The 22,084-nt window shown below is 38.5% G+C and overlaps 3 protein-coding genes across 3 annotated transcripts; 1 reads left to right on the forward strand and 2 right to left on the reverse strand.

Annotated features, from left to right (window-relative positions):
• Positions 1–58: 58 nt before the first annotated feature.
• LOC106632645 lies at positions 59–2,111 on the reverse strand. The gene is made up of 3 exons (XM_014330919.2): positions 2,009–2,111; positions 613–739; positions 59–519 (listed from the first exon to the last, which is right to left on the reverse strand). The coding sequence occupies exons 1-3, from the start codon at positions 2,039–2,041 to the stop codon at positions 389–391; spliced, it is 291 nt and encodes a 96-aa protein (XP_014186405.2). The 5' UTR covers positions 2,042–2,111; the 3' UTR covers positions 59–388.
• LOC102289104 (uncharacterized protein DDB_G0292642) lies at positions 2,071–5,365 on the forward strand. Its single transcript, XM_005951854.3, has 5 exons — positions 2,071–2,160; positions 3,336–3,456; positions 3,761–3,849; positions 4,267–4,437; positions 4,535–5,365. The coding sequence occupies exons 2-5, from the start codon at positions 3,360–3,362 to the stop codon at positions 4,988–4,990; spliced, it is 813 nt and encodes a 270-aa protein (XP_005951916.1). The 5' UTR covers positions 2,071–2,160; positions 3,336–3,359; the 3' UTR covers positions 4,991–5,365.
• Positions 5,366–8,059: 2,694 nt separating this feature from the next.
• Positions 8,060–11,093, reverse strand: LOC102314666 (ubiquitin). The gene is made up of 2 exons (XM_005951853.2): positions 10,930–11,093; positions 8,060–10,055 (listed from the first exon to the last, which is right to left on the reverse strand). Exons 1-2 carry the CDS (start codon positions 11,042–11,044, stop codon positions 9,775–9,777), a joined length of 396 nt encoding a protein of 131 aa, XP_005951915.1. The 5' UTR covers positions 11,045–11,093; the 3' UTR covers positions 8,060–9,774.
• Between the last annotated feature and the right edge of the window lie 10,991 nt (positions 11,094–22,084).

Consider the following 22,084-nt stretch of genomic DNA (forward strand, 5'->3'; position numbering starts at 1 on the left):
AAGAGTGAAAACAGATATAAGATCCCTTGAAAAATTATATAATGAAACTTGTCTTAATATGTAACCAGGAAACAAAGGTAATGTGATTAAAAATCTTTATATTTCCACTTAGTTCCAGATTTTAACGCGTATTAATTCCTGGAAGAAATACACTTTAACATCAATGTGACACTTCTGTTAAATAAAAGAAAAACTTCATCTTGTTTCTTAAAACTGAGTCAAAGAGTAAAAGAAAACAAAAAACATTTTCTGTGATACTCTACGTTTCTGATTTATTCTGATTTATTCTGATTTTCCTACATTTCTTCTTTTTTTCTTTCCCATGCATCCAGGCTTTATGCTAACTTATGGCAGCTGTGCTCATCTCCTCAAGACAACAAAGCCACATTTAAAAACATCCCAAATAAAGTTGTTTTTCAAACCTTTTCAAAGTGTCGCGAAAGTTTTCTGTCATGAAAAGCACCTGAAGCACGCTGTTCAGGTAACATGTAAGACCTGGACTCTTGAGGCCATAGTAATCTAAAAAGTAAGTCAATGAGGGTAAGGAATATAAGTCACACATCATTTAATCAGAGCCACATGCTTTAAGCTGCTGCATTTTATACTACTTACCTGCAACAGGAAGGCTATTTAGTTTCTTTCTGAACCTCGACACGAGGGAGTGATTCATCCTGATGTCTGTCTGATGTGTGTCAGCATTTTCACTCCTGAACTTTACTGTCAGATGCTTGGGTTCATTCTGTTGAAGGATATTAGACACAGCAGAAGTTAGAGCAGGAGAGTCAAACACAATGCTCGGGGGCCACACTTGACCCAGTAAAGATGCCAATCCAGCCAATTAGATGGCTTTGGAAAATTAGTAGAAAAGCATAGACATTAAGAAGCTTTTTCTCCTGATAAAAACCTTCCCTGTGGCCATTCATACTGAGCCAGAAATAGTTAATTAATAGATAACAGTTGTGTGTAAAGTGCTGTTGAAATTATGCTTCTTTTTTCTTATAATAACATATCTCAGGTTTGCATTGTGTAGTTAAACGTCTTTACACTGACAGAAGGGGGAGCTTCACTGGTCTGGCCCACTTAAAATTAAAGTTTGCTGTATGTGGCCCAGGATGTAAAGTGAGTTTGACATTCCAGAATTTGAGGATAACCAGACAGGCACCAACAAACATTCAGACGGCAGGGTCAGAGTTTGGCATAAACAACATGAAAGCACGGATCCATCCTGCCGTATATCCACAGTTAAAGCTGCTGCTGGTGTACAGTGGACCATTCCTGATGACTGCTTCCAACAGGATAACTCGCTATGTTAGCTCAAATCCTCTCAAAATGTTTTCTTTTAACATTAAAATTAGTTCAGTGTACTCAAATGACCTCCACAGTCACCAGATGTCAATCCAACACATCAAGTTTAGGATGTGGTGGAACAGCAGAGTCATGGATGTGCGGCAGACACATCTGCAACAGCTGTGTGACGCTGTCGTGTCTGCCTCCTCTCGTTTGTTCTGTTTTCTCTCTTCCTGCAATAACGTCACTGTACTGTGTTATGTGGCTTCCTTAAATAAAGCTCGTTAAAGTAAAGTTGAGCTGGTAATAATAAAGCAACATTATAAATACGATACTTTTACGGTTTGTAGTAGCTACAGGTTTCTTTGGTAATGTGCTATCATTACAAATGTGCTTTAAGTAAAATAACCTTGAAACGTCTGATTTTCGAAATCGATTTAAATTCAAATTTTAATTGTAAACCCTTTAAATTTGAATGAATGCGTCCACAGTAACAGTCTGTGTCTCGAGTGTTATTGAACCATGCTGCCGCCTCTTAGCCGTGCTTACCCGCCTTCGGGGGGTCATAAAACAGACCATTCAAGCAACAGTAAAACAATCACAGCTTCAGTATAAAGTACCAAACGCACTGACGCTATAACCCGTGAGTCCAGACAGCAATAATGATGATGTTTTCTAACGGTGAGTAGTAAAAAGGGAGGGTAAACAGGAGAGTACTCACCGTGCAGCCTATCTGATTTACCGACCTCAGCATACTTTCACTTTCGATGCCGTAGCGACGCTGAACGAGGAAGTGCGACAGAGAGGAGGTGCGACAGACACGCAAGGACCCACCGCTGGAAGTACACAGACCCTGGAGACTCGTGATTCCTGGTAAATTTAATATTTATTTGAATACTTAAATCAAACTAGAGAGTTACATGTGTGGCTGTCCTACTTCTGGCTGAGCGTTAAAATAAAAGCGGAAGTCTTTAAAACTGCTAGAGCTGTGCCAACAAGCGAAGACATAACATTTCTCCCTTTAACAAATCGCCTGTTAATATCTTCAGTTTATCCACTTAAATAACTACGAAGCCTCCTTCAAGTTTAAGTTTATATTCTTTTAAAATATTACATAAATGTTGTGGACATGTTTACTACTTTGTAATAACAGTCTCATAAGAAAGAGAAACGTTAACGTTCTGTAACAAAGTTAAAGGCAGCTGGAACTTCCTTGAGTGACTCGCCACACCTCACAGGAGGTTTTTAAATAAGTTGTTTTAAGACTGAGAGCTTCTGGATTCAAAACCCTTCACGTTTTAAGTACTTTTTGTAAGGTACACACATAAGCTAAAACATATATATTTTTATGGTTATTTAACTGAAACTCAGCACACAAGCCTTTATCTGGGAGCGAAACAGAGACCATGAACACACTGAATCTTTTCTAGTGGTGTGCAAACTTTCATCTATAGGATGAAAGTGGAAAATTCCACCAGTAAAACTCCAGCAAACTCCAGAGTCTTCAAAAACCTGGACTGAAGAAGACATTAACAAACATTCACTGTATTCAGTCCAAGAAAGACAATAAGAAGACCATACAGTGACACCAACCACAAATGACATGAATGCATCTTCAAAAGCAGTTTATAAAAACAAGTGAAATTGTACTTTTCCTCTTCATAAAGGCTCTGCACTTATTCTGGTGCTGTAAAGTGCTTGAAATCTGAATCACTAAAACTACTCATTATTCAGCAGCAAATAACTACTTAACTACTACTTATTTTTATTTGTTTGTTGTTAAAGAAATATTTGCATGTAAACAAAAACTGAAATCCGAGACTCCTATTTTAATTTGACAGCAGTTTGAGGTTGTAGGGTGTAAATCTCTAGTTTTTGATGCGTTGGTTCATTTCCCTCTTGAAAAGGTGAACCATCAGCACACTGAAGATGTGTATCAGACAGCATTTATCCTCCTTTCAGTCCAAACTCCTATCTTGTGAGAATGACAGTCATTATTTTTGGTCTGTAATGGAGGCTGACATGCTAATATAAATCTTATGTTACAGTATTTGTAGTGCTGGATTCCCAGAATGAGCATTCATGGACAGGATCAGGTGGAGAAGAAATACGACCCTCTAGACACCACCCTGAAGTTTGTCAACAGAGAGGATGACTTGGATTCATCATGTAAGATTTGTTTTATTTTTACTGAATATAATTTATATTTGGTGTTTTGTTTCTGTTCTGGAAGCAGCAGCAAGAATCCAGCACAGATCAGAGCAGGCATCAAAGACAGATATGATGGTGATTAAGTCAGACACAGTACAAAAGGAGGAGTGGAGATAGAAAGCAGCTTAAATGATGCACTCTGTGTGAGATTTGTTAGATTTGGATGAGTTGAGGGGTAGCTTGACATGCAAATCTAGTTTGACTTTGTTTCCTCTCTAAACTAACAACATGTTTGATTTGTTATTGTTTACTCCCTCCTCAGGTGATGACTCTCTCAGAGCAGAGATGTCCTGCTGCCACGCTGTCACTCCTGAATCTCTGACACGTTGGTGTCGCTCTCTGCTGGATGAGGTATGTCGTGTCTTTGTAGCCCTTTTTTTAAAATTATAAATAAAGTTTCAAATTCAATTTGGATAACGGTGGTGCAACAAAGTTATGCTTAAGGTTTGAGCTCTGTTTGAAGAAATCTTTCTTAGCTAAAATTATTATACAAATGTTACTTTTTAGGTCAAGGCCCTGCTTTGTAAAAGTTATTGTATAAGCTCAATAGTAGGGTGCTACTGGTACTCATTTCCATGAATAAAGGTCATCATTGTCTGTTTGCCAAATGTTATTGTGAAAATAACTAGAGGCTTATCAGATAAATGTAACAAAGTATTATTATAATGAAAATAAGAGCTCTGAAGTACTCCAGATTTGGACTTTAAGTAAATGTATTTAGTTATTTCTCTAATTATACAAGTCTTTTGTTGTCGTTGTTGTTTTCAGGGGAATTACAAATTCAGATGTCCGGCTTTAGTGGAGGGCACCAAGCAGTGTAATAAAGAGTGGTCGTACCAGGAGGTGCGCAGACTGGCTGATCTGACTGTGGAGGAAATGCAGCACTTTGAAGAGAACATGGCCCGTCTGGCTCTTGCAGACCACTGCGAGGTTCAGCCAGTAAGTTACTTTAAGCTTATTTTGCTTTGATAAAAATGTTTAAATTGGAGGTCTCCTTCTTTTCTTTAAAACAACCCCTAACTGTTTCCCACATCAGTGTCCTCAGTGTAAAACAGATGTGGAGAGGAAGGATCTGTCCAACCTGTGTGTCCAGTGTGTCGTATGTACAGCTGATCAGAAGAAGACCTACCAGTTCTGCTGGCAGTGTCTGAAAACGTGGAAGGGTTCAGGCCCTCGATCTGACCGCTGTGACAATGATGGATGTGAGAACAAAGACCTGCAACTCATGCAGACGTGTAAAACCATCAGTCTGCCTGAGGTGGAGGGTGTCACCAGCTGCCCCGCCATCAGACTCTGTCCTACATGTGGCATGAGGGTGGAGCATACCACAGAATACTGCAAAAATATCAACTGTCCTCGCTGCAAGATGGAGTTCTGTTTTGTCTGCCTGAAACTGAAGCGTGAATGTTCACAGACCAGTTCACCATATGAAATCTGCCCCAGTGGGGTCGCTCCAAGGCAGACCTCCATCCCTGTGTGGAGGAAAACATGAAAACAAGACACATGAACAATTTAAAATAATGTTTATATTTTCCTTCAAGGTTTAACAATTGTTGATACAAAAAAAATTATGTTGTGTAACTCAGCTCCAAAAGACACTTTGAGCTTTATTTTGTCAGCCTTTGTTTCTCTGCCTCCTACTGGCTGAACTTTAAACTGCACAACAAGAGACTGTTTGTTATTGTTCTGTTAAAATCACTAACTGTGCAGAGAGATCATTATACATACATCTTTTACTGAAACATGTCTGTGTATATGAAATATGAATAAACTTTATCAGCACTCAAGTCTGTTACAAATGAAATCTTAGCATAACGCATCAGGTCTACTCGAGAGACAAAATGTTAGCCTGTAGTTTAAGCGCATTGTGAAAAATAAAGAACTTATAAAAAGTGCTGGTTTTTTCTGTTTTGTTTCAACATGTGCAGAGTGGACCAGTAGCTCCTAAATTATAAGCATTACAAAAAAAATGTCAGATTGATTAGAAAGAAATCAAAGGAGAGCTTTGTATTATATTAGTGATTTGATGAGTAAAAATCAGGATCACTGGATATTATTTATACAAGTTAGCACTTGTATTTCATAGAGGCAACAAAATCGTCCATTATAGAGATTCTGAATTTGTAAATTCTGTTGTCAAATTTTGTGCACAGAAACATTCATAACATCACTTTTTCTCAGAAGAGACTAACCGATCTTAAACGAGCCAGACAAGAACAAAGAACACCAGACTGCCTGACTTTGCTGCTGTGTTTTTTTCACCATCATATAATCTTCTTGTGTCTTTACACTTAACACCTTCTTCCCATGATGGTTTTTCTCCTTTGGACAAATTTATCACCTTCCTTTCCTCACCTCTCTTTTTTCACTTCCCTGGTCCGTTTCTCTTGTAGCCATGATTTTGCCAGAAAAACTGGCAAAATTTTGGGGATCGTTTCTTTCCTTTTTTTTTTTTCTTTTTTTTTTTTACTTTATTTTGCATCCATAGCATAGTGAGGAAAATAAACAAAAATGTCACGGAGGGGATCAGGTCGTTCTTCATTTCCTTTTTTTTTTTAGGCAGTGCCAAAAAAAATTCTCTGTCAGTCCGGAATACACAAAAAAAGATTTAATGAAATTCAACTCGTAATAACACACAAAATGTATTCTAAATAATCACAGTGATCGAAAGAAAACAGGGGTAAAAAAAAAAAAAAAAAAAAACTCTCTCAGTCTGTCTCTACACAGATGAGCAGCTGCTTATATGAACTCCCTGGCATCACCCATAACCATGTGACCCAACTTTCTCTAATTAATGCGATCATCCTCCCCCAAAAAACAAAAATTGATAACTAAACGGAAAATAACTGATGAGCAAAAAATCTAAATCACATTTCAAATCACAAATCTCTTTCTCTGTAAATCACATTCATGGGTTCCACAGACGGAGTCTAAGTGGTATTTGTGGACGCAGTTAAAAACTGCAAAGTCCCAAACTGTGTGCAGTTTTATGTTAAGAAATGCTACTCTAACATTCTGAATACAGCAGTTTTTCTCAAAGAAGTGGACCATTACAAACTTTTTTTTTTAAAAAGTCAGTCTCTCTTGGATTCTCTTTCTCAAACTATACAGTGGCCCCGAGGTACAAAATGCAACAAAAACAACAAAAAGCATAAACAAAAAAGACAAAAACATTTTACTTTCTAAAACAGAAAGTGCATGAGTTCTGTTGGCAGTGTTTGAAGTCGTGGAAAGATGTGCTCTTGCCACTGTGTCGATCACAACCTTGAACTTTCCAAGTCCTAAACTACAAGTATACAGCCCTCACTTACAGTGGCTTGCAAAAGTATTCGGCCCCCTTGAACTTTCCCACATTTTGTCACATTACAGCCACAAACATGAATCAATTTTATTGGAATTCCATGTGAAAGACCAACACAAAGTGGTATACACGTGAGAAGTGGAACAAAAATCATACATGATTTATTTTTACAAATAAATAACTGCAAAGTGGGGTGTGCGTAATTATTCAGCCCCCTTAGGTCTGAGTGCAGTCAGTTACCCATAGACATTGCCTGATGAGTGCTAATGACTAAATAGAGTGCACCTGTGTGTAATCTAATGTCAGTACAAATACAGCTGCTCTGTGACGGCCTCAGAGGTTGTCTAAGACAATATTGGGAGCAACAACACCATGAGGGCCAAAGAACACACCAGACAGGTCAGGGGTAAAGTTATTGAGAAATTTAAAGCAGGCTTAGGCTACAAAAAGATTTCCCAAGCCTTGAACATCCCACGGAGCACTGTTCAAGCGATCATTCAGAAATGGAAGGAGTATGGCACAACTGTAAACCTACCAAGACAAGGCTGCCCACCTAAACTCACAGGCCGAACAAGGAGAGCGCTGATCAGAAATGCAGCCAAGAGGCCCATGGTGACTCTGGACGAGCTGCAGAGATCTACAGCTCAGGTGGGGGAATCTGTCCATAGGACAACTATTAGTCGTGCACTGGGGGTGCTTCTCTTCAGCAGGGACAGGGAAGCTGGTCAGAGCTGATGGGAAGATGGGTGGAGCCAAATACAGGGCAATCTTGGAAGAAAACCTCTTGGAGTCTGCAAAAGACTTGAGACTGGGGCGGAGGTTCACCTTCCAGCAGGACAACGACCCTAAACATAAAGCCAGGGCAACAATGGAAAGGTTTAAAACAAAACATATCCATGTGTTAGAATGGCCCAGTCAAAGTCCAGATTTAAATCCAATCGAGAATCTGTGGCAAGATCTGAAAAGTGCTGTTCACAAACGCTGTCCATCTAATCTGACTGAGCTGGAGCTGTTTCGCAAAGAAGAATGGGCAAGGATTTCAGTCTCTAGATGTGCAAACCTGGTAGAGACAGACCCTAAAAGACTGGCAGCTGTAATTGCAGCAAGAGGTGGTTCTACAAAGTATTGACTCAGGGGGCTGAATAATTACGCACGCCCCACTTTTCAGTTATTTATTTGTAAAAAATGTTTGGAATCATGTATGATTTTCATTCCACTTCTCACGTGTACACCACTTTGTGTTGGTCTTTCACGTGGAATTCCAATAAAATTGATTCATGTTTGTGGCTGTAATGTGACAAAATGTGGAAAAGTTCAAGGGCGCCGAATACTTTTGCAAGCCACTGTATGTTCAGGGGGCTGACATGAGGGAAGGCAGTATACTGTCACACAAGCAATAATGCGCTCCAAGAAAACCAGCCAACCCTGTGTGGCACAGAAATAAGAGGCAACATTCATTACATATTATGGTTCTCATGCTCGACTTTTTCTTTTACATTTCTTTGAGAGATTCACAGCAGAGTAGAAGCAAAATAGAAAAATGTCTGCTATATATAAATAAAACTAATCAAATATGTTTCGATTAGCATTGCTGAAAACACTCCACTTTCACCATACAAGTATATAGAAATGTACAAAACCCTTGTTTAAAAAAAGAAAATCCATGAGATTTCAAGAGATGTTGTAGCATCAATAAACCGTGATGACAGAATACAACATTGATTTTGTAAGGATGCATATTTAACTATTGATTTTCAAAAAAGGAACAAAATATGATAATAGTATTAACAAATACAAATTATCCCAGCAAATGTCAAACAAACAGTGTTTTCATCTATACATACATATGTTACGTTCCCCTAAAAAGGTCGAGGGGATGAGGGAAGGTAACAAAAAGCATCCAGGTCGAAAAAAGGAGACAGGGAGGTGAAATGGTTAAATTAAAGAGTTTTAAAGCTTCTATTAATAACTCAACTTAAAGAGACTGATAAGCCGCTATCACCATTTGAAGAAACAAACCAAAACTCAGACGTCGATCAGTAAAATGGAAAGCAAGTCAAAAAGGGTTAATCACCAAACACACTCACCCCCTCCGAACAATCACAAAACACAGCTCACTAGCTGCAACCACTAACATGGCTCTCTGGCACTAGAGCTCACGTTTCTCTGGCCTTAAATACTTCTAATTGCTGATGGGCGTAAGCTGTACAAAAAAAAAAGAAAAAAAAGGTGGCACCTAAGGCAGGAGAGACAGGAGAACACACCCACCCAAGGGCAACCTCAGGAAGCGGCCCTGCTAGGACCATAACAATATAACAAACATGCTCCTTTAAATAGAACAAAGACAATGAAATGTGCTGGTTAATATTCACTTCAGTTTGTTGAGCTCATCCTCAAACAAACAATTCTTCAAATGCAACAGATTTTTTGGTATCCATCCAAAATATACTGATTATTATCTCCTTGAGAACAGGCTGTTTATACAAAAATAAAGCTTATAGTAGTAATTTTTATCTCTGAAAAGTTCACATAACACAAAGTAATAACAAATTCAAAATTCAAGTCAGTAACCCAAGGACATTTCCATTTTGCTGAATCATTTACTGACTGAACATGATATCATTAATTGAAGTAGTGTCCATCTGGCTCTTCATATGTGTGTCATCTGCCTGGCTGAACCAGTTGTGGCAGAGCAACAGCTGATTTATAAAAACTACTGATCATAATAAATCGCAAAGACCAAATCTGTTGAAATGGGGCATTAATGCATCATCATCTTTGTTCCGTGGGGTGAGTAGAAAACATTCTCTCAGCTCTCTGCCTTCGAAAGCTTTCCCCTCATCACTGCTGAGCAAGCTTCAGTGGATGTTGCAGAGAATCTCTCTGATATGACTGGGGGGGGACTTCCCAGTTTGCTCAGAAGTCACTGGGCGCTTGGGCCACTGACATGTTGATCTGAGTGTTTTTGAAAGTATTTACATGAAAACTAGATTTTCCATACTTTGCTTTTTGGGATTCTTGCTTCCTGTGCCATCGTCTTCCTCGCTGAAGTCTTCCTCACTGAAGTCTTCCTCGCTGAAGTCTTCCTCAGAATAGTAAGGAACTTCAATTTCAATAGTTTCCTCAATATTTTGTTCAAGTTGCCCTCCCCCTCTAAGCCTTATAACCATGTACATGAGCGCCCCATTTGGAATTCCATAATCTGTGAGAGTGCATCCGTCCTCCAGCTGCTTTCCAAAAAGAAGCCGCTGTTGCTCTGAAACACACAGACAATAAAAGTAAAGAATATGCACTGACTGTCAAGCAAGACTGAGCATTTCTGCAGAACTACTGAAAAGACTCAAGCATCATTTATCAATTAGAATTATTTAAATTTAAAAAAAAAAAAAAACCTCCAAGGAGGTCATTTGATGCACTGACTTGAACTGATGTGAAAATACAAGCTCTTGCTAAATTGCTGTAAACTTGTGTCTTTCAGCCAATTGTCTGCCAGCAAAAAACTGCCTTGGGTAAAATTAGATTGCTTAAATCAGGACTGCAGTCTAAGCAGAGATGCCCTGACCTCCCTCTCCCAGCCAACACATCCTGGTCTTTCAGCCAAGAGAGACTCTCTCCAGCATCTCTTTGGTATCCCCTCTCAGCTAGGCATGACCGAATTACCTCAAATATGAGGCGCTCAGGAGGCATCGTGGTCAGAAGTATGAACCACCCCAACTGGCTCCTTTCAGTGAGGAGGAGGAGCAGCTCTTCTCCGTATGATTATACTCGGCTACGGTTCTATTATTCGTTGAAATATATAAATTTCCCTACGGAGAAATGCAGCTTGTACAGAAGAAGAAATAAATAACACATGTATTTATTTTAACAAGGGGAAATCAGAAAATGTCCTTTTTAACAACCTTCCTGACTACTCGCATAAATATTTCTTAGTTCACAAAGTGCAAGCAAACGCACCATGAAAGCTTTTGGAGCGTACAAAGGGACTCTTATGAGTAGACAGTGGGATATTTTCAAAACAGACAAATTAGATAACACTTATAGGTTTAGGCAGTTGACAATATGTCTAGCGTTAACTGTGATGTAGTAATATGTGCTCGTTTTAGTCATGGGGAGAGTGATTCTAGACCTACCTGGAGGAACGCCCTCTTTGTCCTGGATTTTATGTTTTAAATTCTCAATTGTATCACTTGGCTCAACTTCAATATTCAAGCGCTTTCCAGTTAACGTTTCCACTATGACAAACATTTTTGGATCGATACTTTCCGACCCTGAGCTGATAGGGAAACGGATCTTCTTCTTCCTCTTCTGTTTTTATGGCGGTTAGCAAACAACTGAATGGTGCATTACCGCCACCTACTAGATTAGCGTATGGATCAGAAACTACAGTACCACCATTATATATATATGTATATTTTTTAAATTCCAGTTTCTTTCACAAATTTACAAATGTCAACAAAAACTATAACCCACGAGTTTCTTTGAAATAATTCCCTTATCTTTAAATTATTCTTGTTGTTATGAAGATTCCTGACCAATCTTTCTTTCTCATGTGAGTATTTATTACAATCTAAGAATGTGAGCTCTACTGTTTCCATTTGCCTGCAATAATCACAATACCCTGTATCATGTTTGTTAATTATTTTAAGTGTGCTATTTAGTCCTGTATAACCAAATCTCATCCTTGATATAACATCCTCTAACATCCTCATAACCAGTGTTGGTCAAGTTACTTGAAAAAAGTAATTAGTTACTGATTATTGATTACTTCTCCAAAAAAGTAATCCCGTTACTTTACTGATTACTTATTTTCAAAAGTAATTAGTTACTTAGTTACTTAGTTACTTTTCAAAAACATGATACACTACCTGAATGCGTGATAAAGCAATAGACCTTTTGGGCCAATTCAAATTTTTCTGCATAATCCACCATATAAAAGTGAATCAAATGGAAAAGTGTTGTCAAGAGATTTATTCTGAATGACACTTCTTCAGCTGAGAGCCAGAGAGTGGAGACACACATGCTGCAGATTTTACTTGCAAGGGCGGTCACAGAGCGCTCACATCAGAGTGGGGGCCCTGTGAAGTGCGCGCTCTGTTCTTGCACTTGCCTTTATTTATACACAAGAAAAATGAAAACATTTGTTTAGTGGAATGTTGATACGTGAGCATGTGCGTATGTGATTGTGTGTGTGTGTGTGTGTGTGCGAGGTTAGAACTGCTTGTTCAACTTCTTACTATCGCTGTGGGAAGATTCAGATAGAAATATCAGAACACATTTTATAAAGAACAATCAGTTCTAAGCAATGAAAAGGTCATCATGCAGTATTCTATTACATGTAAACTTATATCATTAAAAGCTTATACTGACTGCTAAATACAATTTTCCATTGACAAGTCTTTTTAAAACATTGTTTATTACTTTTAATCTTAACTTTATAAACATTGCATCAAATAAAAATTAAATTAAATTCAACAGTTTTTGACTTTAATAAATTTGTTTAACATTTAAACATATTTCTGCACATTAAACCATATTTTAAGAAAATAAAGGCTTAAAGTGTATTTCTGCATACTCCAGCATATAACATAAATTATTTTTGTGTATACACACACATCCTTTCATATAAATACAGCAAAAAAAATAAATAAATAAAATTAACAATAACATCTTTTAACAGTTGGTAAAGTGCAGAGAGGCATAATATTGAGATTACCAAAACAGAAAATGCTATTGCATGTGACATTTAGGCTGTTAATCCAGTCTCATTTTGTGGCAACCCTGAAAAAGACCTATGTTTTATTGTTTTCTTTTGGACTGAAACAGTGGCTATATCTCATCAGCAGAAGCTTCTCAAACCTTCTATCAGACATTCTGTTCCTTTTTGGGGAAAGCACCAATCCACCTAAACTGAACAGCCGTTCCACTGGTGCACTGGATGGATGGAGTTGGACTGTTGTATTTCATGTAAATCTTTTTGAGATTTGGGAACTGATTCAGAAACTCAAGCTCATAGCCTGACCTTAAAAAGTCAGTTACTTCTTTTTCTGCTGAGAAGCTTTCTTTGGGCTGATTCTGAAATTCAAAAAAGTCCATTTTGGCTGGGCTGGCTGGGATTTGGGACACATTAGTGTTCTCAGTTGCAGGAGCAGCTTTACGACACTCTGTTATCAGGAGCTCCTTCACATACTCTCTCCTACGCTCATCTCTCAGCCAACGAAGTTTAAACTTGGGACAAGTGGCCGCTGCGACAAGTCCTTCTTGGCTATCCAGAACAGCATCAAAACGAGTCTTGAGGGCCTGTAACATACAATATGATGCATCTAAGAATAAAATTATTTTACTATATAATTACCTATTATCATTATTTTGTGGGCTTTACACCTCTAAACCATATTTTCTATTATCAATATTGTATGAGATTAAATTTTGGTTGAGGCTTTTGTTGATATTATGATTAATATTCATGATTAATGATGATCAATATCCCTGATATTTAACAAGGGGTGAATACTTGGTCTTTTATTCTATCATTTTAATAATTGTACACGCTGCTTAAAACAAAGTATAACATCCACCCACTGTGAATGGTATAATAAATTTAACAAATCCACCCAAAGCAATTAATAATAATCTTACCTTTACAATGACATCTGGAAGGCTGGCTGTCATTCTAGAGAGGTCATCTTTCAGGGCAAGCGTCTTTGACATCAGGCTTGTGAGTGTTGGCAGTAAAGCCCCGTAGGTGCACTCATCCCCTTGTAAGATGTCCAGAGCCACTGTCAGGGGCTTCATCACAGTACAGTATTCTTTCAAGAACTGGTACTCCCTTTCATTAAGGCACTTGATTCCCAGTTTTACATACAGGGGATTAAGTTCATTCAAGGGAATTGTGATGATTCTAGAAATGGCCTCATACAGGGAATTCCACCTTGTGGATGTCAGTACCATTAGTTTCCTCCGGCTGACTTCCTCCACCTGTTCAGAGGCTAATGTTGATTGAGTTGCTTTAGTCCAAAGAGCAGAACATTTTGCAATGCTACTCCTATATACAGCCTTGGTGTCTGCACAGGAATTTAGATGTTTGTCAACATCGCTTGATGAAATCAAGTTAATTGTGTGCGATGCACATCTGTAGTGTGGAGGGAGGCTAAACTGTGCATCACCAGATGCGGTTGAAAGAGCTTCTATGACATCAGTAAAGGTCGGTTCCTCGTCATCACCTTCATTTTCAGATTCAGATTCCAAATGACAGGGCTGACATACTCTGAATGCTTTGGCAAAATTGGATGCATTATCCGTTACAGTGGCAATAACTTTGCCTTGTAGTCCATATGATGAATGGATTTCTTCAATCTCTGCTCCAATTACATCATAGGTATGGCTGCCTCTAATTCTCTTGCATGCTAGGGCGGCCTTGTTGCGTTGTAATGTGGAATTAATCCAGTGAACTGTTACACCCATAAAACTTTTATTATTTACTGTCCAGATGTCAGCAGTGGTGGAAACAAACTCTGCCTCTTGGAGTGTAGCCTTCAAGTTAGAGTTCATTTTGTCATATTCTCTCTCAAGGTATCCTACAAATGACTTTCTCTGGGGCAGCTTGACACCACTTTTAGTTGGTATTTTTTTCTAGGATGCGTCGGAATGATTCAGAGTCTAAAGTGGAAATCGGCAACATGTCCTCGACGATATAGGCAGCGACGAGCTTCTTCAGTTCAGCGGCACTAAGTCCTGTCGCTCTTACGTCTAGTTTAACCTGTTTAGCAGGAGTGGGTCCATCTGAGGTTTGCCCGGTGGAAGTAGATGTGGAAGTAGATGTGGTAGCCACAATGGTCATGTCAGTGGGGGGATCCTGGGGGTTTTCTGTCAATTTAACATTCTTGTGGCAGCGTGCTAGGTGCTTGCTCAGGTTGGAAGTGGAATTTTTTGACGTAGAAAGAAGTTTTCTTCCGATGCAGAGTGTACAACGCGCTTATGTTTTTGTCGCTTTTTAAAGAGTCAAATTCAAAGTAATGTCGGTATTTCCAAGTATTAAATGCTGCACGATACTCTATCCCTCGCTCCATGTTTTCTATTGTTGATTTACAGACGTGCTACCACAGCTGTCGCACACGCTTGCGTCATTGTCAGGAGACACTCTCACAAACAAAATCACAGTTTAGTAACGCAGTAACGCAGCGTGCTTACGGGAAAGTAAGTGGAATCTAATTACTTTTTTTGCAATCATAATCCCTTACTTTACTCGTTACTTGAAAAAAGTAATCAGATTACGCGTTACTGCCTATCTCTGCTCATAACACTCTTTTTATAAACATGAGCCTGTCTGCTTTCATGTTCTAAACATAAAGCTGGGTCTAAAGTACTACTACCTCTTCTAAATCCAAACTGATAACATTTAAATTTCTCCCCAGATTCTTAAAAGTAAATTAGACATTTTTCCTATTATTCTACCCGAGCAAGATTTGAGAGCAATTACTTCATAGCTTCTTGCTAAACTTGGATCTTTCCCATATTGGAACAATAATTTCTTCTTTCTATTTATTCAGTAGTTTTCCTTCCTCCCATAGAGTTATATAACTCTATCAATATTTTCTTACTTGCATCACTCAGGTTGTTCAGCATACAATATCTGACTTGATCCTCACACTGAGTTGTTTTTACAGATTTATTTAATGCCCTCTTCCATTCTGATAAAGAAAACTTGATATTAATTACATCCTCACTGTCGTCTTCATCCTGAATTATTTGGATATTTCTCTGTAATGTCGTTTCTCATCCTCTTTTTTTCTTTATTGTGAAGGTTCTTTACTTTTGTCAATGTTTTTCTAATAATTCAGATTTACTTGTCTATTATAATATTTTCATTATCTATCATTGCTGGGAAATAACAATCTTTTGAATTGCCAGACATTTTTTGTATACCAAACCCTGTCCAGTGTATTTTTACCCAGTGATTCACAGCATTTTCTCCAACAATAACTCTTACCTTTCTTTGTGATCCTTCTAACTTCTGCTTGTTTCATTTTTAAACTTGTTCTGTGGTTTAATTGCTAATGTACATTCTTGTGTGCACCATGGTGTTAACATTTTCTTTTTGTTCCCACTACTTTACAGGATAGATTCTTTGGCTGCATCCACTACACTTTTACTCATGTCTGAGTTCAGTTCATTTGTTGGTTTGTTGAAATCCAGATTTTTCAAGTTACCCTCACTCCGCACCCTAAACTTATCCTAGTTTGCCCTTTCAAATTTCCACTTACCCTCTGTTTTTAATCTGTGTTCTCTCTGTGTCTGCTCCTATGCTGATAAAAAATGGATAGTTGTCACTAGCTACTGTGTTATCTTGGTATACTCTCCAGCTGCTAATACCAGCCAGAGATTCAAGTTTTTTTCTAACTGCGGTTATAAAAATGTATTACCTTAATATTTCCCTCATTCGTCCATACTTCTACAACTATGACTTCCAACTCCTGTGTTGTACTGAGTTGTATATAATTAAAGTTTTGTTTTGTGAATGTGACACATCCTCCTCCATTCCCAATCACTCCCTGTTACGTTCCCCTAAATGGGGTCTAGGCGATCAGGGGAAAGTAACAAAATGTGTCCGGGTCAGAAAAAGGAGACAGAGGCAAAATGGTTAAATGAAAGAGTTTTATTAAAGTTTCTATTAATACTAACTAAAAGAAACAGACAAGCCGCTATCACCATTTAAAGAAATAAAACAAAACTCAAATGTTGGTCAATTAAACTGAGAAGCAAGCCAGAGAAGGATAAATTGCCAAACACACTCCTCTCCACCAAGTAGGAGCAGAACACACAGCTCACTAGCTGCAACCACCAAACACACAGCTCACTAGCTGCAACCATTCATATGACACTCTGGCTGGGAGCTCACCTTTCCCTGGGCTTAAATCCCTTTAATTACTGATGTGAGTCAGCTGTGTAAAAGAGAAAGGCGGCACCTCAGGCAGAAGAGATTGTAGGACACGCCCACACAGGCACCTTCAGGAGGAGGCCCTGCTAGGGCCGTAACACTCCCAATCTTTACGTAAAACAAGGTATCCTTGTATGATAAAATATGATCGTTATTTTCTCTTTTTTGGTCTTTGCTTGTTCTGAACAGTTGATGATATATCCCAGAAACTGAATCAATTTGTACAAAGTAATAATGGGGTGGATATTATTTGAAGCTCTCAGCTCGCATGTGTAATCTCTTGTCTGTTCAGATTTATTAGTTTCAGCTGCTTGTTTCCTGACACACGCTTCATATGCAGCAGGCTTCCGCTACAGTTACAGCATCTTACAGAACTATTCCCACTTTCACCATAGATATGTTCCCCCCCACATTATCTTTGTTGTCCTTTGTTAATGTTAACAGTGTGTCCATATCTCCGACATTTTTAACACCTGATAGGTGGCAGAATGTAAACTCTTAAACTAAAACTCATATAGCCTATCATAACTTTATCATGGAGCACTTTATCTTTAAATTACAATAAAACAGATGTACTATCCACTTTTTCTCCATGTCTGAAAGCCTGAAGTCATCTTATTCCTGTAATATCTCCTCCTCTAATTACTTTTTTCAATTCAAGATTTTCTCGCACTGGAATCACTCCTTTTCCTCCTCTTTTCTCTCTAACAGCCTTCCTTTCCAGTACTTACCTTTTGCACCCCACTTGCAGTTTTTAGAGCTTAGTTCTTTTGTTCTGCGTTTTTACAGATAATAAGCAAACTCACATCTAGCAAAACTTTGGCTAACTCTATGTCCCCAAATACTTTCTTTAGTCCATTTGTCAAACTAATAGGATTTATTCCCACTGTTTTCTTGCCCTACTTTAAATTTAAAAATGAATTTGAAATCTTCCATCATTATTTTCTTTCTTGATTCACTTCATTCTTCCTCATCTTCAAGAGCCTGTTTCCCAGACACCATTTCCTTACTGATTCTCTCCGTCCCTCCTCCTTTTTTCTTTCCTACTATAGACCACACCACACCCATATCTTCATCCTCCAAAAGCTCACCACTACTACTCTCCATTCTGCTCAATCCAAACTATGCCAAAAGCCGCCAAAAGACCTCCAACAGTTATTGTTATTGTTTTTATTTATATAGCCCTTTTATATAGCCCGATTTACCAGTCGATCTACGTCCCTACCCTCACCTATGGCCACGAGCTGTGGGTAGTGACCGAAAGAACGAGATCGCGGATACAAGCGGCAGAAATGAGCTTCCTCCGAAGGGTGGCTGGCCTCTCCCTTAGAGATAGGGTGAGAAGTTCGGCCATCCGGGAGGGGCTCAGAGTAGAGCAGCTGCTGCTCCACATCGAAAGGAGCCAGCTGAGGTGGTTTGGGCATCTGATAAGGATGCCCCCTGGGCGCCTCCTGGGTGAGGTGTTCCAGGCATGTCCCACCGGGAGGAGGCCCCGGGGCAGACCCAGGACACGCTGGAGAGATTATATCTCTCGGCTGGCCTGGGAACGCCTTGGTATTCCCCCGGACAAGCTGGAGGAGGTGGCTGGGGAGAGGGAGGTCTGGGCCTCTTTGCTTAGGCTGCTGCCCCCGCGACCCGGCCCCGGACAAAGCGGATGAAGATGGATGGATGGATGGATGGATAGCCCTTTTAACCAAAGTGTTAACCAAAGTACTGTACAGAAATACATAATAACTAGTACCAATAACTTATAACTAATAATACGAGATACCAAATAACTCTCATACTGTATTAAAAGGCAATAAATACAAATGTGGTTTTATTTATATATTTGAAAAGATTGACAGTAGAAGCCTGTCTGATGTGTAGGGGTAGATTATTCCACATAGGCCACACCAATGTGGCCTATATCACGTTAAAGCTGGCCAGCTACCAGCTAGTAGTTGAATGGTGTGGATTTGGGCCCTCCTCTATAAAGGGGAGAGAGAGGAGGAATCTGGGAAGGGAAAGAGGAAGGCGGTTGTAGGACACAGGTGCAGCAGATTGAAGCTGGTTGAAATAGGAGATTCCAGTGAGAGAAAAGGACATTCTGAAGGAAAATAGCTTTAACATGGCCTGGATGATTTTGCTTTTAAAAATAATGTAATTTTACTGAAAGTAGGATTCGTTTTAATTAGGATTTATACACATTTCTTGTTACAAAAGGCTGGACTGGAAACTGTTGGTTTGCTGTGCCTGTGTATTAAGTTTAAGGAGGAAAAGCCTACTCTGTAACCCAGAGGTGATCAACTGGAAAAAAAAAATCACTCAAGACCTAAAATGTTAGAGCTAGAAAGAATGGAGAAGCTGATATGAATAGTATTGTAACAAAGGACATTTACCTATTTCCCCTTAAAGTTACATTTCTTATATTTCCTGTTTTTGTTTTTATGTTTTCAGAAATGTTGGTTTGCTTCTCAGAGCCAGCCTCTTACTAAGAAACCTAATTAGACTTATAAGCATTACAAGTTTTCCACTATTTTGTGTTGTTTGCATTAAATCCAAACTTTGCACATATATTTAAATTTCTTTGCCTTATTTAATATTTTTTAAAGCAGTGCATTGCTTTTTATTTACATTTTACACATGTTTAGCACAATTCATTTTTTATTGGAAAGTGGAGTAAATTGTTCTTTGAGCATGAACAATATAAAAATAAACTATAAAGGTGTTTATTCTACATAGAAGTCCAAAGCGGCATCAGTAATTATTCATGGCACACTAACCTCACTACAGTGGTTTTACTGCACTGATATAAGGATGGTATCAGACTTCTTCTCTGACTCTTGACATTAGTGTATTTGAAATGTTGAGCTTTAATGTTTGTCACAGCAGTGTCCTGGTTCTGAAACCTATGTAGAGAGAGAGGATCTGACTAACCTCAGCATCAGGCCCACAATCTGCACAGCAGACAAGGAAGTCTGAGATCTGCTGATGGTGTTTGAAGCCACAGTAACAATGATGAACAATGCCTTAACCATGACATCAAGCTTCTCAGAAATGCAAAATCACCACCCTCCTTCAGGTTCAAGGGGTTGACACCTGCTCCACCTCTGATCAAAGGGTAGATCACGACAAAACATCATCTGTCCTCAGAGTGAGTTGGGCTTGTGTCTGAAGCTCACTATTGAGTGCTTGAAGGTGAATCCTTACTTCATCCTCTGCAGCGCCATCCATACCTGTGTGGCATGGAAACTAAGAGGCAGCAGTCACTCTGATTCATCACACATTACAATACTCTCATGTTAAACTTTTCCTTTCAGATTTTATTGAAACAGAAGCCATATGGTTTTACAAGCTGATTTGTTCTTGAACATTAAACAATATTAAATGATATCTGATGTATTTTCTATTAATGTTGTTTAACAAATCCATTTTAACAATAATGTTTCTTAAATTTAACTCTGTTCAACGAATTTCAATCATTAATAATCAAATCATTCTAAGATTCCCTTTAAATCACCAGAATGTGCATTTAATGTCTGACTCGTTGATACAAGTGAAAAAATCTCCTGCAAAGTTATGGCAAACTCACAACACTAATCCAAATGAAACAGAAAATAAAATAAACATAAGGGGTTTTTTTGTTTTATGTTTTTTTAACAATTGTATGGCGTTGGTAAAAAAAAAATTGTTAATATGGTCATGAAAATCCAGTAATGTAAAATAAAAATGATTCTGGAAAAGCTGCAGCATCCCTCACAGGTGAATGTCAAAATAAAATCTAGTAGACTGACATGTGTAAGGGTATTCAACAAACAGATACAAAAGACTGTAATTATCATCAGGAGCAACTACACGCTGTGTCAGCAAATATCAGACAAGAAATGTTTTCTTTTACAGCTTTGGGATATTTCTAAATATATTGAGTCTATAAAGAGTTCAAGTGGCATTAAATTCAGGAAAAACAAATAAATAAGAAAAGCAGAAGAAAACATTATTTTTTTTAGGGGGGTTGTTGTTGTTTTTTTAACTGTCAGTAACCCAAGGACATCCCTGTTGTGCTGTCCTGAATCATTCACTGCATTTATGATTACATCATAAATACATTTACATGAAGTGCATTAATTTGTTTTTAGTTTCCAAACAGGGAAAGTTTAAAGATTTTGAATATCACTCATACTGAATGTATCATTGTCTCTGTGTATTGTGTGATGTCTGCCTAGCTGAACCAGTTTAAAAAAGACAGAGCTACACCTGATTTATAGAAACTACAAATTAAATCATCAACACGCACAAACAGTGTACTCAGACTTTAAACATATCACCATCTCCAGTGCTGTAACAAATATATAACCGTCTCTCCGTTCTCTGTCTTGCTGTCTTTAATAGTCAAGATGGGCCTGATACATTAGGAGCAGGTAACTAAATGCAGATTTGTAACAAAAAATCAAACACAGGTTCCCTGTCATTAGCACTGGGACAGAATCTCTCTAATATAACTGGAGGACAACTTCCACACACTGGTTTTAGTTGGGGATATTTCTTGTTACGCTAACCAGAAAGGATGTTGAACAAACTGTTTGGGTCCTTGGGTCACTGAAGTATTGTTTTGTTGTGTTAATAAAATGTTTTAAAAGCCTGAATTCTTCCTCTCCATTTTTTTCTTTTGTTACACCCCCGCCTGGGGGAAACCAGAGCGCAACAGAAAAAACACAAAATGAACGAAAGATAAAACCCACACTCCCTGCTCCAAGTAGAGACCAACACTGCCACAGGTTTGTGGTTTCACAAAAACTGGATTTTTCATTAACCCTGAAAGATAGCAAGCATCAGGGTGGGCATGGCCAAAAGAACAAACAAAACGCTCTAGAAATGAAACACAACTAACTTACCTATCACGAGAAATCCAAAAGAAAAATACAGGCTTCGTACCTGTCTCCCTAAACTAAACAGGAGAAAAAAGTTTTAAAAGAAAAAAGCTTCCCACCAATACAGCTACCAGATCAATCAGAAAATGTCTATTTACACTATTTACAATATATATACAAGAAAACTAAGCTCTTCTCTTCAGGGAAACCTGGTCGCACAAAGCACACAGCTAAACACAAGGTACAGGGCTAAACACGCAGCCTGTTTGGCAGCATTAACGGGTCCCAATTTATAGTCAGCCCTATTTAGTCCTCAACCAATGGTCAGCCTCCACCTCTAACTTACATTAGTTACTGTTGACCATTTTATCTTACTTAACAGGTTGAAATACTGGGTCGGTGTCTCTGGGACTGCATTGAAATGGTTCTCCTCGTATCTCTCTGACCGATTTTCCTCTGTGGCAGTTTCTAAGTATAGATCATCTTCTGCGTCTCTGTCTT

The sequence above is a fragment of the Haplochromis burtoni genome, unplaced genomic scaffold (genome assembly GCF_018398535.1).
Source record: "Haplochromis burtoni strain Fernald_Lab_line unplaced genomic scaffold, NCSU_Asbu1 Contig_1127, whole genome shotgun sequence".
In the NCBI taxonomy this organism is placed as follows: Eukaryota; Metazoa; Chordata; class Actinopteri; order Cichliformes; family Cichlidae; genus Haplochromis; species Haplochromis burtoni.